The 18,838-nt window shown below is 35.1% G+C and overlaps 1 protein-coding gene and 1 non-coding gene across 4 annotated transcripts in view; one reads left to right on the top strand and one right to left on the bottom strand.

Moving 5' to 3' along the window:
• Positions 1 to 18,838, top strand: part of GALNT13 (polypeptide N-acetylgalactosaminyltransferase 13) — a 602,015-nt gene that overhangs the window by 557,999 nt on the left and 25,178 nt on the right. For all 3 annotated transcript variants that reach the window (XM_043894707.1, XM_043894705.1, XM_043894704.1), the window contains exon 11: positions 656 to 754. In XM_043894707.1, the coding sequence (XP_043750642.1) occupies positions 656 to 754 (99 nt within the window). The remainder of the gene's footprint in view (positions 1 to 655; positions 755 to 18,838) is intronic.
• LOC122688823 lies at positions 6,830 to 6,936 on the bottom strand. Its single transcript, XR_006339570.1, has one exon. It is a non-coding gene; the product is annotated as a U6 spliceosomal RNA (small nuclear RNA).

Below are 18,838 nucleotides of genomic sequence, written 5' to 3'. Positions count from 1 at the left end.
TGAGTGTAAACCATGAATCTTACGTTTGCAGTTGGCAATTTAATCTTGGTTTTGAAAAATTTTTCCTGTGAAATCACCATTTAGCCTTGTAATAGTTTTTCTTAGGGTCAACTGCTTTCCACTGTCTGGTATTAGGAATGCAAAAAGATGCAAGTTTTAGTTAAAAAATTATCAATGTAATTAGTCTTTATAAATGTACAGAATGGAGCATCTAGTAAAGAAGCAACAAAAAATACATAAATTTGCATATTTGACCAATTTGTTTCTATTACTTTGCATATGGCACTGCAGGACTTAAGGACTTCACAAAAACACTATGATTATTTGGGTGGAATTTTGAGACTGTCCTAATTTTCAGAAGATTTGGGGAAGAACTCCTAGTTTGTAATATGTACATGTTTTCTTCTTCTCTGATACTACGCTATAAACAGAGTGCCTCTTGACTGGATGCTAATGACAATGCCAGTGCTATTCAAGTTTACCTGAATGGGAGTTTAGAATGTTATACAGACATCAGAATAGACAGAGAAAAATAAATATTTAAAGCTTTGTCTTTTCCTTGGAGAAATTTCCTTACAAAAATATTATTTTGCTATCAATAAGCAATTTGAAAATACCAAAGATTTTCTGACTTACATTTTTGTGTTTCCTTTAGATAAGAAATGTTGAAACAAATCAATGTTTAGACAACATGGGCCGCAAGGAAAATGAAAAAGTGGGTATTTTCAACTGTCATGGTATGGGAGGAAATCAGGTAAACTCCCTTTTTTATCAGCTTCATATTTGGGGGGGGGAATATTGTGTAAACTATCCAGGTAGATTATGGCTCACTGCCAATAACAATGTCTTAGTAAATTGACAGGCATACTAATCAAGACCTAATTTATGTCTTTAACATATAATAACTATGTTATTATTCCAAGTATTGTAAGAAAGCACTGAAGAATTTAATAAGTAGGGCAACATCTTTAATTAGCCTAGAGTGAATGAGGGCAGCCAGATGTTTCAGACCTACTTCCTATTACCATGTATGAAAAATGAGGACTGCATTTTATTGTTAACTCAATCATATAAAATAATCACTCAACAATTATGATGGTTTCCTAATGGTGCTTATCCTGAATTTCTTCTTCAAATGTTTCTTGTCTATCATGTTTTCTATGACTTTTGGTGGTTTAATAAAATTTTAAGCACATAGATAAGCATGTTTGTTAACAACTTTGCTTTGGCTATCTAAAGATGCCCTTTGGATCAGGTAAAAATGTATTATTTAAACAAAATTTATACTTGATTAAAATTTTAGGACACCTGTTTTGTGTGTGATGGTCCAATTAATTATCAGAGACTTATCAGACTATAATAAGGATACTTGTGTTTTCTGTAAGCAACGAAAGGTGGTAGTGCAAGGTGGAAAATGTAAAGGCTTCTTGTCTGTGAGTCTTGCTGCCACAGCCACTTTCAGAGGTTTAGTTTGAAGTTCCTGGGAACTTATAACAAAGCACAGTTGAGAGACAGCTGCTCCTTGGTAGATAAGTTGTCTAAAAGGGTCAAGGTAAAGCACATGAGCATTTTAGAGTGAACTGAGGAAGCAAACATGATTCTGTTCAGCACAACATGATGATGATTACTACAGCTGAATGCATCAAGAATCCATAGAAAAATCTTCAGGATCAAGATGTCTGCTCACCTATCCCCACAAATACATCAGAAATACATCCATAAGTGTAACGATTCACACAGAATATCTACTGAATGCTGGCAAAAGACCTCAGACTTCTGAAAGGGCAAGAACCCCTCCCATAACTCTATAGGACAAAAGAATAAAGGAAAAATAGAATTTAAATGGGAAGCCCATTTAGCACCCCAGGGAGGAAGCTATGAAGGAGGAAAGCTTCTGCACCCAGGAAAGTCCCTTCTACAGTAGGAGGATCAGCTGGGATGGAGAGGAAGCTGTGGAGCCAGGAGGAGAGGGCAGCAGCCAGCCTGAGTGAGACAAGATGAACAGTAACTGCACAAAGAGATCAGTAAGACTGCCCTGTGCTCCCCAGTCTGAGATGCTTGTCTGTCACTATGGACAGGGGCTGGGTGCTGAAGCTTGGGATACAGAGGTCAGACTCAGGTGGAGGACAGGAATCGGCTGTGCAGAGACACCCCACCAGAGTGGCAACCAAGGATGCACTTGGAAGAAGCTTGGGGATGCCAGAGAGGCAAGGTGCCAATGTTTGGGAAATACAGGAGGAGAGGGGTGGGGCCGCCATACGAGCTTCTTTCCCTGTGCACACTCTTAGGTAACGAGACACCACCTACGTGAGCTCCAGTCATGGGCACAAGTGACCCACTGCCACTAGACCACCCACAAGCGGTGGCCAATGACTGCCCCTGCTGCCCTGGGGGTGCTCTGGCTCCCAATGCTGTCAGGAAACCCAGGAGCAGGTGCAAGCATTCCTCAGTATCTGCCAATCAATCAGTATGATATACCACAGCAACAGACTGAAGAAAAAAACTAAATGACCATCTCAATAGATACAGAAAGAGGTTTTGACAGAAATCAATATGAATTTATGATGAAAACTCCCCAGAAAGTCATCATAGAAGGACGCTTCCTCAGCACAATAAAGGCCATATATACAAACCCAGAGCTACCATCACTCTCAACTGTGAAAAACTGAAAGCATTTCCCCTAAGATCAGCAACAAGGATGTCTACTCTTATTCAACATTGTTTTGGAAGATGATCAACGTCACAAATTGAGAGAAATTGCAAATCAGAACTACAATGAGGTTTAACCTCATACTGGGCGACTGGTAGAACACCCATCATCAAAGTCTATAATCACTAAATGCTGGAGAAGATGTGGAGAAAAGGGAACCCTCCTACACTGTTGGTAGGAATGAAAATGGGTACAACCACTATGGCGAACAATATGGGGGTTTCTTAACTAAAATAGAACTATTTTTAGTTTTTAAAGAAACCCCCATATTGTTCGCCATAGTGACTGTACCCATTTATATGATCCAGCAATCCCACTCCTGGGCATATATCTAGAGAAAATCTTATTCAAAAGATGCATGCACCCCAATGTTCACTGCAGCACTATTTACGGTAGCCAAAACACAGAAGCAACCAGGATGTCCATCAACAGAGGAACGGATAAAGATGTTGTACACATATACAATGAAGCCATAAAAGAGAATGAAACAATGTCATGTCCAGCAATGTGGATGAACCTAGAGATTATCATAAATGAAGCAAGTCAGAGAAGGACATATACATATACTAGAAGGACAATATCATATACTATTGCTTATATGTGGAATATAAAAAATGATACAAATACACTTATTTACAATACAGAAACAGACTCATAACAAACTTCTAGTTACCAAAGGGAAAATGTGGGGTGGAGGGATAAATTAGGAGTTTGGGATTAACATAAACACACTACTATACATAAAACAATCAACAGAGACCTACTATATAGCACAGGGTACTCTACTCAATATTTTGCAGTAACCTATATGGGAGAAGAATCTGGAAAAGGATAAATATAAGTAAATCATATATTTTACTTATATGTAAAATATATACAAGTAAAAAATATATTTATATTTAATAAATATAAATAAATATAAGTAAATGCTGTATACCTGAGACTAACACAACATGTAACTCAACTATAAGCTTTAAAGGAAAAAAAAAAAAAAGGATCCATAGCGGAAAAGCCAGAATGAAATGGGCCTGTTGAGTTTTGGCACCATACTTCAAATCAGACTTTTGTACAATTCAATGGAAAACACTAAAACGACGCTTCTCCCTACAACTAAACAAAGACAACTTAATTATTAAAATCCTAATTAGTACCTCACAGTTTAAACAAGAAAGTATATGAGTCAAACTTTCTAAATTACAGCATGCGGAAATGACTATATGAAAGATGATGGAAACAACAACAGAGCATTCAAAAATGGTCCAGCTTATTATACTGATTCATGGTGAGTGTCAGAGGTTTCTACTACCAAGGTCACGATGAATTCAGCCCCAACTGGCAAAAGTGATCACAGGACTAAATACACAGGGGTTTACTTTTTTCACATAGTATGAAATCTAAAAGTAGTCAGTTGTTGATAATTTGGTCAGGTCCTCAATAATTCCACCAAGAAACCAGATACTTTCTATCTTTCCATTCTTATAGTTAACTTTTAGCATCAGCTGATCACAAGAGGGCTGCTAAAACTCCAAACGTCATGTCTACATTCAAAGCAGGAAAAAGTGGGAATAGAGAAGAGTTGAAACAGCCATGCCTGTCCTTCTATTATGCAAAGCAGATGCCTTCCTAGAGGCTCAGCACACCTCTATGAATGACTCTCTGGCCACAAATGTATAATTTTGACACCTCATGGCACAAATACACTAACTACATCATCTCACACTCACACTGGTAAATAAACTATGAGGAGAACCTTAGTAGTGAGTAGACATTTAGAGGTGTCTTCCATAATGAGTTTCAACAGCTTATGAAAAAAGCTATTCATCATTTGCACCATGATGACATGCAGAATTCTAAAATAAAACATTATTTATGAGATCACTCTGATTCAAACATAGATGAAAATGAGGGAGGAAGACCCTTCAGGTGAATTATCCTCATGGATTCATTAAGATGCCATCAGTTCAGTCACTCAGTCATGTCTGACTCTTTGCAACCCCATGGACTGCAGCACAACAGCCCTCCCTGTCCATCACCAGCTCTCAGAGTTTACCCAAACAAATGTCCACTGACTCAGTGATGCAATCCAATCATTTCATCCTCTGTTGTCCCCTTCTCCTCCAGACTCCAATCTTTCCCAGCATCAGGGGTCTTTTCAAATGAGTCAACTCTTCACATCAGGTGGCCAAAGTATTGGAGTTTCAGCTTCAACATCAGTCCTTCCAATGAACACCCAGGACTGATCCCCTTTAGGAAGGATTGGTTGAATCCCCCTGCAGTCCAAGGGACTCTCAAGAGTCTTCTCCAACACCACAGTTCAAAAGCATCAATTCTTTGGCGCTCAGCTTTCTTTATAGACCAACTGTCACATCCATACATGACTACTGGAAAAACCACAGTCTTGACTAGACAGACCTTTGTTGGCAAAGTAATGTCTCTGCTTTTTAATATGCTGTCTAGGTTGGTGATAACTTTCCTTCCAAGGACTAAGAGTGTTTTAATTTCATGGCTGCAGTCACCATCTGCAGTGATTCTGGAGCCCAAAAAAATAAAGTCAGCCACTGTTTCCACTGTTTCCCCATCTATTTGCCATGAAGTGATGGGACTGGGTGCCATGACCTTAGTTTTCTGAATGTTGAGCTTTAAGCCAAATTTTTCACTCTCCTCTTTCTCTTACATCAAGAGGCTCTTTAGTTCCTCTTCACTTTCTGCCATAAGGGTGGTGTCATCTGTATATCTGAGGTTATTGATATTTCTCCCGGCAATCTTGATTCCAGCTTATGCTTTCTCCAGCCCAGCGTTTCTCATGATGTACTCTGCATATAAGTTAAATAAGCAGGGTAACAATATACAGCCTTGACGTACTCCTTTTCCTATTTGGAACCAGTCTGCTGTTCCATGTCCAGTTCTAACTGTTGCTATGGTTACTGTTCAAAATGATAACCAGTTATATGCTTAAATTTGTCTAAATGACACAAAACACTTAATATTTAAATGTCTTCACATGTCCAGAAGTAAACTATGCCACTCTACTATAGACTTCCTATTGGCAGGGCCCATATTTTGCTCCACTCTTCATCCCCAGTACCTGGTACTTAGGATATGGGAGGCACTTATTGCACTTAATAAATTCTAGTCAAGTAAATAGATGTAAGAATTCATGGTCAGAATAATGGATTTATACCCTAGTACTATATGAGCTCAGAAGGTAAAGCGTCTGCCTGCAATGTGGGAGACCTGGGTTCAGTCCCTGGGTCAGAAAGATCCCCTGGAGAAGGAAATGGCAATCCACTCCAGTACTCTTGCCTGGAAAATTCCATGGATGGAGGAGCCTACAGTGGGTTAGAGTCCATGGGGTCGCAGAGAGTCAGACACGACTGAGCAACTTTACTTACTTACTCACTTACTATATATACATTGCCAAAAATGTTATCGTCATAGTAACCAAAATTATGGAAAGATACTAATCTCAGGGATTCATAAACAAAGGGGACAAATAAAAAGTAAAAAAAAAACCCATAACTACACATTTTCTCATATCTCTACATTATCTAGTTAATGATAAAATAAACTTTAAAACTAATATTTTTCATCTATGTGAACACTTATTCATGTCTACAAATATGAGAATGCTTACCTAAGCCCATTTTGTCATAACACAAATAATGGAAACAAATATTTACCAAGAGGAGAATGTTTAAATAAATCATAGTGTATCCACAGTAGAGATTACTACTTAGCAACCAAAATGACTGAGAGGTCTAAATGTATTGTCATCAAAAACTGAAAAGAGGTAAAAATAACACAGAGTACAACTTACTTTGAATTTGAATGACCTCATTTGTGGAAAATGTCTTTGAACATTTTTCTCTATGTATTAATAGTATCTGTAATAGCCATATATAATGCTATGCAACTTATTAGAAATATATAGATATCTATTTGGAATATAAATTACCACTGGAGAGAGGATTAAGCTGGAATAGGAAATTTTTCTTTTTACCCCACATTTTCCTGTGTGTATATATACATATATATATATAACTGTCAAAATTAAACCAATAAAAATGGAGAAATTGAACTGCTGAAATAAAAGAACATCATTTTCTTTTTTTTTTGTTTAAAAATATGGAACGCTTCACGAATTTGCGTGTCATCCTTGCGCAGGGGCCATGCTAATCTTCTCTGTAGCGTTCCAATTTTAGTATATGTGCTGCCGAAGCGAGCACAAGAACATCATTTTATAACACTATTCTGATCTGATAAATTGCATACCTTGTAAGTTACTGAATATTTTTGAGCTTCAGTATTTATTTATAAAATGCATAAAAATTTTCCCTCCATTTTTTTCTCTAAAGATTAGTAAACTTTATAAAACAAATAACTAGCATATCATACACTAGATAGCACATTTTGCTCCACTGCTATTAATTATTCTCTTTATTATTTCCATTTGTGTTCTCCATTATCTCAGTCTTTACTTCTAAAAGTAAAAAATATTTATTCAGTGCCTAATGCCAGAGGTAAGTTAAAACCACAAGACATTTTATGGTATTGTTAAGGTCAATAAAAAGAACTGCCTCTCCTGTTATTCTAACAAATAAATATTATGAAAAATATTAAAGCATCACATAAATGCTATTCTGGTATCTTTTATTATGGAATTCAATATTTCGAGCAGTATTAATACTAGCATGATTTAAAATTTTGACTGACTTTTAAAAAGAACAGATCTCAGGATTTTATTCTCAGAGCTACCTCCCTGTTTTTATTGCTATTCTTTTGTGTTACCATGGAAACAGCATTTATTTTTATGGTTATTTAGCTTTGAATTTTTAAAAGTAGCCCCAACCTCTAAAAATATTCAAATTCCTTTCTCCTGCTTTTCACATAAAAGTCAAAACAAATGTTTTTTCTTTTTTTAGGTTTTTGTTTTGTTTTTTGCTCATTTACTTTTCTAAAATAAGGCAGTTTATATCTCAGGACAGTTGTACCTTTCACCATTTCTCCTTGCATGGATGTTTTGGTAGTTTGTTTTTTGTTAAATTTTGGAGATATCACGAAGAAACTTACTTATCAGTGGTTCTTGGAAGCATCCAGCATATTTTTTCTCTCGTCATTCCAAGCACTGGGCACAGTGCTTTGGATATTGTAGGCACCTAATAAAAATTAGTGAAGTAAATAGATGAAAGAGTGCATGGGTGTTTTTGTATTAGGAATACTGTGCAACAGGGTAGCAAGTGAAGAATTATTATTAAAATCAACACTTGATCATCTTGAGGTGCTCTCTTTAAAACTTTAGTAATCCAAGCCTTCTAGCGCTAATAACAAAACTTGATACTCTATTAACTCCTACCTGTTCTTGAAATGCTTTCTTTACATTAGCAAACCATATCAAAATGATGATTACTTTAAAAAGAATGAAAATAAATAAGAACATGATTAAAACTTGAATATAACATTTTACAAGTGAAAGGAAGAACTTACAATTTATTGGTAGAAAACGTGTTACTAGAAGTTAGGGGATTATCTTCTTTATGCTTTTGAAAAGATGACGTGGATTCCTGGAAGTAGTTTCATGTTACTGGTGACTCAGATTTATATCTTCATCTTCAGCTTCTCTCCTGAGCTCTGGAATCTGTTGCTAATTAATAACTGGAATTCTTTACAGGCATCTCAAAATCAAAGCTTTCCGAACTGTACTCATTTTCTTCCCTTTCACAAAACCATACAAAATCAAAATCTGACATAGACACTCCTGAAATTTCATCGGTCTCCAAAGCCCCTATTTCTATGAAAATAATACGCTTTGACTCCTACCTGTAAGTCCTTTTAAAACCAGGATCTCTGTCTTTGTCCTGGCCTACATCTTCTTTCACCTGTGTGGTTAAAAAAAACAACTCGTTATTTCCAGGTATCGTAGGAATTCCATAAATACATCCCATACATGTTACATTAGAATTAAATCAGATTAAATGCTCCAGCAACTCTTCACTGTCCAAACATAAAGTAAAAATTCCCTAGTTATGACATTCAAAGCACCTCATAATTTTGTCCCCATATGGCTTTTCAGCAATGTCCCTTCATGTTCTAATAGGTCCTTGTGCTCTAGCCATGTTTGACATGTCTTTATTCCCTGCATGCTCTGTGTATTCTCATGCCTCTGCACTGTTCTAATTGCCCTATTGGCCAAATATGGCTCCACTCTTAAGATACAGTCACTGTTTAAAAGCCAAATAATTTAGCTTCTTTTATGCTACCTGTTGGCTAACAACTTCTTAAACTAAACAGGGCATATTTTAATAGATAAAATATAATTTAGATTTAATCAAACCTTTACTGTTTAAGGCACAATGTTATTTATAACTTTTCCCTGTTATAGTCGAGGCTCATCGGTACTCTTGTAGCTAAAACCTGGTGAGCCTCCATCCATATTTACTTCTTTAGAAATGTCTAGAAGTTTGCTAGATCAAAAGTTATACATCATTATAAGGCTTTTAATATATAGTGACAAATTGTCCTCTTTAATATTTCACCAATTTAATAGGACAAACCACTAAAATAGGAAGAGGCACTGTGATAGATATTTAACATTATTACTCTTTTTGATTTTTACAATAATCTATGAAGTACCTCGTGTTATTCTAATTTTTAAACTCCTCACGAGTTTAATGGAAACCTTGAGATTAATAATGTGATTGAGGTAGTAAAGCCAGTTTGAACCAGTCTGTCTGACTCCACACCAGTTTTATATTCACTGCATCTGCACTGATCCCCAACCACACTCTTCCAGCACCGTGATCACAGTGGCCAACTCTAACTGGGTGTTGTCTTTTTCTTGTTTTTCATCTTTGCCAATTTAGTATGGGAGAAACATTCTACCTTAGTTTAAATCATATACTAACATAATCAATGCATGTAAGCATTTTTCAAGTTAGTACTTTATGAATTTCATAACCATGCCTTTGCTTATGTTTTCATTGGAGTTTGAGATGGCTCTTTGTTCTTTTCACTACTTATAAAAAACACTTTATTATCTTCTGTTATACACATTAAATATATATTGCTGACTTGACAGTTTGTTCACATTGTGTTTTCATATACATAGACTTTTAAATAGTTTATCCCAATCAATATTTGCCTTTATGTTTTCTCTTTTTAATGTCAAAATACCATGCTTTTCTAATGGGGTGCTTTTATGTGACATTTAAGATCATCTTACAGGAGCCAATAGTAAATAGGTCTTAGCCTCACTGGATATATACTAGATCCACTCAAAGACTGACACTAATTTTTAGTGACAATTTTAAGTAAAATTTATATAAATTTATATAAGTGGGTCAAAGTAGATTAATATTTATAAGATAGCCATTTTACTTTGTTAAAATATCAATATAAAATTTTTGAAAATACATCTTTAATCAAAGATAGGGAGAAAAGCAGCCTTTGTAAACACTGTACTTATTCCTTTTAAAGACAAAGAACATAAAGTGATGGAAAAACACTCACATTTTAGCAAATGCATTTATAATGTTTCTCTTTCTCCCTGGAGCCACTCATTTGGAGAAAGCTAGAAAGCGCATGGAAACTGTGTGTAATTTATTGCAGTACTTGATTCACAGTCATGTTTCAAGGTAGCAAGTCTAGAGAAGCTTATGCTAGCCATTTATTAAAACCACCTTGTCTGCCAAGATAAAGAGATCATTAGGTATTATCCATACTTTCATACAAATGTCTCCTCTTCCTCTAAAATGCTGTCATTTAGACTTAAGAAGAATCCAATGTTATGACAGGTGCATTACAAATTTTGATAGTAAACAAATACATTCTTTCCTTATTACAGACCCTCTCCTAGAAAAACTTAATTATTTTAGTAATGCTTTCTAATGTACTCATGGATTGTAATGGATATAGTCATTCAAGAGATATGTATTCATTTTAAATATCAGATTTTTATAAGTAAAGTTTACATTGTATAATTACTTATAAGCCATTTCTATAATAATTTGGTTCCCTTTTAGTAACCTGAATACTAGAATTAAAACTCACCAGGGATTTCACAAAGTAAAATCCCACAATGGCCATTAAAATGTTTAAATGAGTTGGACACATGTGAGCCAGAAGAAAGCAGAGTTATTATAATTTCTGTGGAAACAGGGATTATTCCAAGAGCCTTTCAATCTCATTAATGCTTGGCTGGGAGAACTTGTCTTGCGTTTGGTAGGCTCAGTCTCCTATCAGGGGACTAAAATATACTATACGGAGGATGGAATGGCAAATTGGCTCAATCACTCATTCAACAAAGGTGGTTGTGCCAGTCTGTAACAGAAACTCTAGATGAGGTTAGTATATGATGTTAGTAGGAGAAAATATATACAAACATCTCACACTGACCTCGTTTTTCAGCGGGTCATGCAGTATCTACACTGTTCATCAAGTCCATCAATACAAGAGTTAGTCTCCTTCCAATAAGTCTCAGCAGGGCCTGCTATCATGGGATCAGTCTGGTATCAAAAAAAAAAAAACCTTTGGGATACATATACAAGTCAGTGAGATCACTATTTCTGTGCTACTCTGGTTATTCTTGATTCTTTTCATTCTATTTTCCTAGGAAATTAATCTTCTTAGATTTACCTTTATGGAAGCTCCAAAGTCATAACAATTCCTGGTCTTACAGCCACTGCCTAAAACTGACTAATGCACATTTCTACTTAAATGACCAACTGTAACTTCAAACTCAGTATGTCTATGATTAACTCACCTTTCATCCAAAGCCCTTTTTCTTCAGTCTTTGTATTCATCTGTCTTTTACATTTTCTTCTTTTCTCTCTTTTCATATCCTGCTCTTCTCAAACTAAGCACTAAGCCTTATGAATTCTCTCTACTTGTCCTTCTTCCCTATTCTTTTATTAATAATTCTACTTTCCAAATCTGGGCCTTCATTGCCTCATATTTGAATTATCACAATAGTTTTAGCAAAGCTCCAGCTTTTTCTCATATTTACTCCATCTCATTTGCTAATGACATGAGACTCCTTTAAAAATATCACTGCCAATTGGAAAACCAAAAATCTTTAATATCCCGTTATTACAAGATTCTTTACCAGTCAAAGCTCTATAGTCTGATCCCTTCTTACCTTTGAAATTTTTATCTCCTGTTGCTCATCCATACAGACTCTCAACTTTATCATCTCTATTGAGTATAGCCAGAACAGACATTTTAAAAATTGTTACCATTATCCATTTTTTAAAATCATATCTTTGCCTTTTCTTTTACCCACCTGACATCACCTTTCTCCATTTTTTCTAACTACATAAATTCTAGTTTACATCATTCGTCGAGTTCCACTTCACCATCCTCCATGTAGTAATTTATTTTTTTCTGATTTTCAATACACACTGGTATTTCCTTTTTCTGAACTCACAATATTTTAAACTTTTTCTCAATTTTAATTATTCATATATCATATATATCAATGTTTCTCTTACTTTTAACTCCTATATTTTCATTCAATTATGTATGTTTGTTCTTATCTCCAAAAGCAAATAGTAAATTCTTCTTGAAGCAAGTATTAATTTCCTTTTCTTAATCCTTCTATGGTAACAAGTGCTTACTGAAAGAATGAATGGGTAAACAAATTCATACAAAATTTTAAAGTTACTCAAAGACCTGCTATTAACTTAGAAATAACTTCAAAACTTGGGAGAACCACATAAAGGAAAGTCTTCCTGGCAGATGAAACTGCTCTTACGAAAATGCCTAGATCTGAGGCTGTAGTAGGCTGAAAAATGACTTCCAAAGGTATCCACATCCTAAGCCTTGGAACCTGTGAATGTCCTATGGCAGAAAGGACCCTGCAGATGTGATTAAGCTAAGCATCATGATATAGGGAGATTGTCTCAATTATGTGGTTGGCACTCAGTGCAACCACATGTATCTGTATGAGAGGAAAGCAGAGGGGAATTTGACACACAGATGAGGAGAAGGAAATGTGACCAAAGAAGCAGAGATAGGAGTGATGTAGCCACAAGCAAAGAAAAGCTAGGCTGTTGACAGAAACTACGAGAGGCCAAGTACAGATGCTCCCCTAGCGCCTTCAGAGGAAGCACTGCCTTGCTGATACCATAATCACAACTTAGTGAAATTGATTTCAAATGTCTGACCTCCAGAATTGTGAGGGAATAAATCACCATTGTTTTAAGTCATCAAGTTTGTGGTAATTTGTTCCAGCAGCCACAGGAAAATAACGTAGGTCCTCACAAACAAAACTTCAAGAACTCTCAAGCTCAGTGTTCTTAAGCAATCCATTCCTTCAGAGAAGAGATTTAAGATAAGAAACCTTCCTCAAAGTTATAAACATATATTACTCTATATTGCTCTTCAAGAAATCAAGTGGTAGGTGCAAAGAATGGCTCTAAATTACACTTTTAGAATATTTTAATTATACAAAATTTGGTTTTGGATATTCCATTTTAACTTGAGTTTGTATCTGTTCTATTTTAGTGCAATTATAGTAATAAAAAAAATTGTCAATATCTCTACAGTAATAAAGTCTTTGAAAAATAAAAAAGTGAATAAATATTGAATTATATCCTTTTCCATTAATAGTTAATACATTCTGCATAAGTCTTAAAACTGTTTTTTTTTCAAATCTTAATTCAAGAACTGAGCAATCAAAAAGTAACATTTTATTAATTAAAAAAAATTATATTTATTTTTGTATTAATATTAAAGAAACATCTATTAAGTTTGGAGTTGATTAAAACTTGGAGGAACCTAAACTTATGATCTTATTTTACCTAGTTTTGCCTATCCAGAGTGTTTCCTGACATATAAATAAATGTCAAATCTGTCGTGTTCAATCCTTTTCTTTCCCTGGTAGGAGTTACTCAAAGATTGTGAGGTTTTTTCCTTAATATTCTCAAAAAAATGAGCACTAATATTATCTATTTCTTAGATAAAGCTTTTCTTCTAAGTGTTGTACAGTCTAATTTTATGTATTTCTACTTAATGATGGTTCATAACATCTATCACATATGACACTTTTTTAAAAGCTATCTAAAAATTGGCAATGCAAGTCAATGCAGAAAGCACTTTTACTGTCTTACTGTAATGTGTTTAAAATTAATACCTGAATCCTTCATTCCTTTAAATAAGCAACAGCTTCGGCTCCAAGCCTTCTAGCTCTAAGTACAGCACTGGTTATATGAGTCATTGGGTCAGTAATATAAAAACAAATCGGCATCCAAAAGGTTCGATTATTTCTGGTGTTGAGACGATAACAATGTCTACCCTGATTCTGGAGAGACATTGGACTAAACATGGAGGAGACAACGCTCTTTAGGAAGGCATATAAGGAAATGACGATGGTGTCAAAGCATGTCTGTGCACACAGAAGGACAAAGAAATAATCTATTAATCAATTAAAGTGTAGATCAGCTCATGCTTTAAGGTGTTTAAAATTAAATTTCTATAAAATTTAAATATTAAAATGCTTTAAGATATTTGGGAGAATTCACATAAATTTGTATCTATTTTATTAACGACATTTACAGAATATTTTGAAAAGTGCCCTTTAAAAAGTGAACTATTACACATTTTCATAAAGTAAAAAGTTTAATACTTCTATAGTCTTACAAAATACACACATACAAAAAAATACACACATACACATACACACATGCATATATATTTCTCTTATTGCATACCACCAATAGAACTTTTCTTACTGACAAGGGTATACTGTTAGTTGAAAACCTACTGAAAGAAAAATATTTTGCTACTAGAAGTATCAGTCTGCTCCCTCAGTCCACTATGCATTTCTTCTGAAGCTCCTGTTACTTAGAGATGGACTACAGACTTTCTGCTAACTTCACAAGATAGGTTTGTCTCCATCAAACAATTTAGTTACAGCAGAACCTTTCTCCTCTGTACTTTTTTCCAATCTTCTGAACCTCATCCCTTTCTTTATTTTGTCTTCAAATGTTTTTTATCCTGTCTTATGCCTAATTCTTGACTTAACACCCGTGTCTTAATCATTTACCTGAACTTCCTTGTTCAAGTCATTTTCCTGCCAAAATTTTAGCTTATTATTAAAAAAAAATGTAACGGATTAAATGCATGAATCTACTATATATGCAGAATATTAAGGTCCTTTGAATGAGCCCCTCTTCTCCCTCAAAGAGTGTACATACCTAAATTTTACTGAAGATAAAAGTAATTATTTTAACTTACAATTTGAAGCAATTTGTAGTAGATAAAATAATTTTATCTTGGCTTACTCTAGTAGAAAAGGCCACTTTATTAGTTTCTAAGTGAGGTAAATAATGTCTGTAGTTTCTAAATTAACAGTGTTGGCCAGTTTCATATTCACCAGAAGAACCTATACTCAAGATTATTTGCTTTCTTATACTTAAGATATTCTTTATCTTACTGTATTTCCCAATTACATCCTAGTTAATAAAATCTTACAGTATTGGAACAAAGTAATGGGTAAGGGTATTCCCAGGGTTATTTTTTTTTCTTTCAAATATGAAAACTTGTTTTTTGGGAAAAGAAAAGATAAAACAAGTAAGCTTAGGTAACATAAAACTGGATGAGAAATTTATGTTCAAATATCTGACTAATCAATGCAAGGAGGAGGAAGTTTAGGAAAAGGGAAAAAAGTCGACAAATGTGCAAGTCAAATAAAATATCCAGTAATATATTATCAAGTATAATAGCACCAAGATTTTTAAGGCATTCTTTGCTTAATACTCACCAATATTTGAGGGCATTTTTTGCTTAGTATTAATGAATTTTAAAAGAAGTCATCATATATAAGGTTTTATTGCATACAACTCAAAGAGGTTAATAAAATGTAAGCTTATAAACTTATAGTGCTGAAAAGAAAATGTTTTAAATATTTCATTTGTCCATGATTAACTATATATCCCATATATATTTTGCCTTGTTAGAAATGTAGATATAACAATAGTGACAGGATAGCAACAAAATATCTTCCACATTTTAATGGCACCAATTATTGGCCTCAATAATATAATGGTCCCAATATATATTCTTTGTTTCAAATAAAAAGCAATTACATTTGAAATATCATGGAATTGTCATCAATTTTCTGTATAAATTATGAAGAACAAATATTTCTAATTTTTATTAGGTATTTCTCCTAGTTAACAATCTAATCTCATCTTTAGAAACTATTGTTTTTACACCTATGGAAGTATACCAATATTTCTACTTTGCATGAAATAATTTTTTTCTTTATTTTTCTAGGATTAATTAAATCCTACACTAAAATGAAGTATATATCATCAGTACAAGTTGGTTTAGTTATTAGTATTATTTAAGCTCTTCATGAGGGTTCCTAGGTGGTGCTAGTGGTAAAGAAACTGCCTGCCAATGCAGGAGATTTGAGACTTGGGTTCGATCCTTGGGTTGAGAATATCCCCAGGAGGAGAACATGGCAACCCACTCCAGTATTCTTGCCTGGAGAATTCCAAGGACAGAGGAAACTGGTAGGCTACAGTCTATAGGGTCTCACGGAGTCAGACATGACTGAAGCAATTTAGCATGCACGCATGCAGGATGGAACTTGAGCAGGAAATAAACTTTCATTAAAGCTGGACTTTCATTAAAACTTCTTTAAAGTTTCATTAAAACTTCTTTAGAAAAAATGTGATATCTGTATTTTTTAATTATATTTATATTTTTATGTAGGTGGACTGTTGTCTCTTATCTCTCTCTATATATTAATATATGTGTGTGTATATATGTATGTAAAATTCTGTTTAAATCTACTTCCACTTTTCAATAAAATTAAATATAAATAAGTATATAGGCACAGAATCCCAACCCTCAACACCAATGGGAATACAAAAACATGATTCTTGAAACAAAGAAGATTTGTACTTTTATACAGAAGGCCTTCAGAGAAAAAAAGATCTGATAAGGACAGGGGTGAGTCTAAAAGGCTTCACAAAGTTGTCAGGGAGCACAGAGAATGGAGCATGTGCAAGGACAGCAAGGATACTGGCCTTAATGGAGTTGAAGGCCTGGACAAGGCAGAGTGGAAAATTAAGCTTTATAAGTAGTAGAGCTAAGGTCGTAAGAGAATGTAAATGTCAAGCAAGGAAATTTTGACTTGAGGGGACAAAAAGAGCAATAATCTTTCAGACTGCAAAGGTTGCCAAAGGCTAGCCTGTAACCTGTTTCTAATACAACCTCATGAAATACTTGCACATGCACCTTTGTTATTAAAAATGGCATGGTGAATGTGGCCAAAATGAAAAGGGCTTTTTTTCTTGTTCTTTAGTACCAAGAATAATTTCACCACAAGCAGGGCCACACTGTAGAACTTTTTGTCAGTTCGTTTATTTTATTCTGTTGTAAAAGGACTTGATCCAATACTGAGCAGGAAGCTACATGTGGTATGTAGAGAAATGATACCTTTTCATTAAAGGAAAAAAGGCTTTGGTAGGTTACCATGGAAACAACCTAGAGTCTATTCCAATTTCTAGTAAAGAATCCTAGTCTTCTAATGAAAACCTACCAGATATATTTCTACTCTCTCTTTCTAGTTGCTAACTTTCTACATAGATTTTGAGGTATTTTTTTAAATTACGATTTAAAAGAAGTAAAATGTGTTTATCTGGCTGAGATATGCAGAAATTGTTTGAGAGACACTTCCCCCTGCCTCCTCTAAAAACACAGCAGCCTGCCAATTCAGAGGTGCATTGCCTGGCTGTTGTAACACCAAAGAAGGATCAAAGTGGTATCTGGAGGTTGCAAGGACCAATGTTCAATTCACATCTTACGTGCTGATGAGACCAAGTGCCATTTCTAAGTGGTGGAAATTATCACATTACAATTTGCCACTATAGAGATCTTCTGTTCATTCAGTGAGTGAAACAAGGAGCCCATAAGCTGGATATTTTTTTTACTATGAGAATCTTAATGCATTACATATAAATCTAATTTAAAGACATGGCCCTGGTTTTAGACTGCAGTTTTTAGAGACATGTTAATATTGATCTCTAAGATCTTCTATAAAGAGTTCCAAATAGTTTATGTAGACAATCCCTGCTCCAGAATATGGGATTTATCTCTCCTCCCCAGTTGTGTGTGTGTTGTGCTTAATGACTTGCTTTTATTATTATTTTTTTTTAATGACTTGCTTTTAAAGAGTAGAATATGGAAGGAGTTGGTGCTGACTTTCCAGTGGAGAAACCTGCCAAATGCTACCTTGGGTTAGTAATCAAGGTTCTATGCTATAAGTCATGTTAACACCAAAAACCCTTGATAAGATCTGAGGAGAATGGCATTTCACTTTTGTGATCATCCCCAAAAAACCTATAACCCCGATCTAATCATGAGGTAAACATTCAGTTCAGTTACTCAGTCGTGTCCGACTCTTTGCGACCCCATGAACCGCAGCACGCCAGGCCTCCCTGTCCATCACCAACTCCCAGAGTTTACTCAAACTCATGTCCATCGCCTCGGCGATGCCATCCAGCCATCTCATCCTCTGTCATCCCCTTCTCCTCCTGCCCCCAGTCCCTCCCAGCATCAGGATCGTTTCCAATGAGTCAACTCTTCGCATGAGGTGGCCAAAGTACTAGAGTTTCAGCTTCAGCATCAGTCCTTCCAATGAACACCCAGGACTGATCTCCTTTAGGATGGACTTGTTGGATCTCCTTGCAGTCCAAGGGACTCTCAAGAGTCTTCTCCAACACCACAGTTCAAAAGCATCAGGTGAACATTAGACACCTGAGGTGCACTCCACAAAATACCTAACTAGTGCTCCTCATAACTGTCAGTCATCAAATAGGTTAAAGTCTCAGCAGCCATCAGAGCCGGCTAAGGAGATATGATGACAACATATAATGTGGTATCCTGGATTGGGTGCTGGAAAAATGAGCATAGGATCATATGGGAACTTTAAGGAAAACCCTGTGAAAGCTGAATAAAGTTTGGAGTCTAATTTTCAAAATATCCCAGAAGCAAAATCTTAACTATGTGGAAAGAACATGGGATATATGAGGTCTGACAGACCACAGTTCAATGATACGTTCTCCCACTTGCAAACTGAATGACTTGGAATTTACCTAACCTTTTCAAACCTCATATTCC

This window comes from Cervus elaphus, chromosome 33 (assembly GCF_910594005.1).
Source record: "Cervus elaphus chromosome 33, mCerEla1.1, whole genome shotgun sequence".
NCBI classification, from domain to species: Eukaryota; Metazoa; Chordata; class Mammalia; order Artiodactyla; family Cervidae; genus Cervus; species Cervus elaphus.
This window is presented reverse-complemented; position numbering and strand designations above follow the sequence as displayed.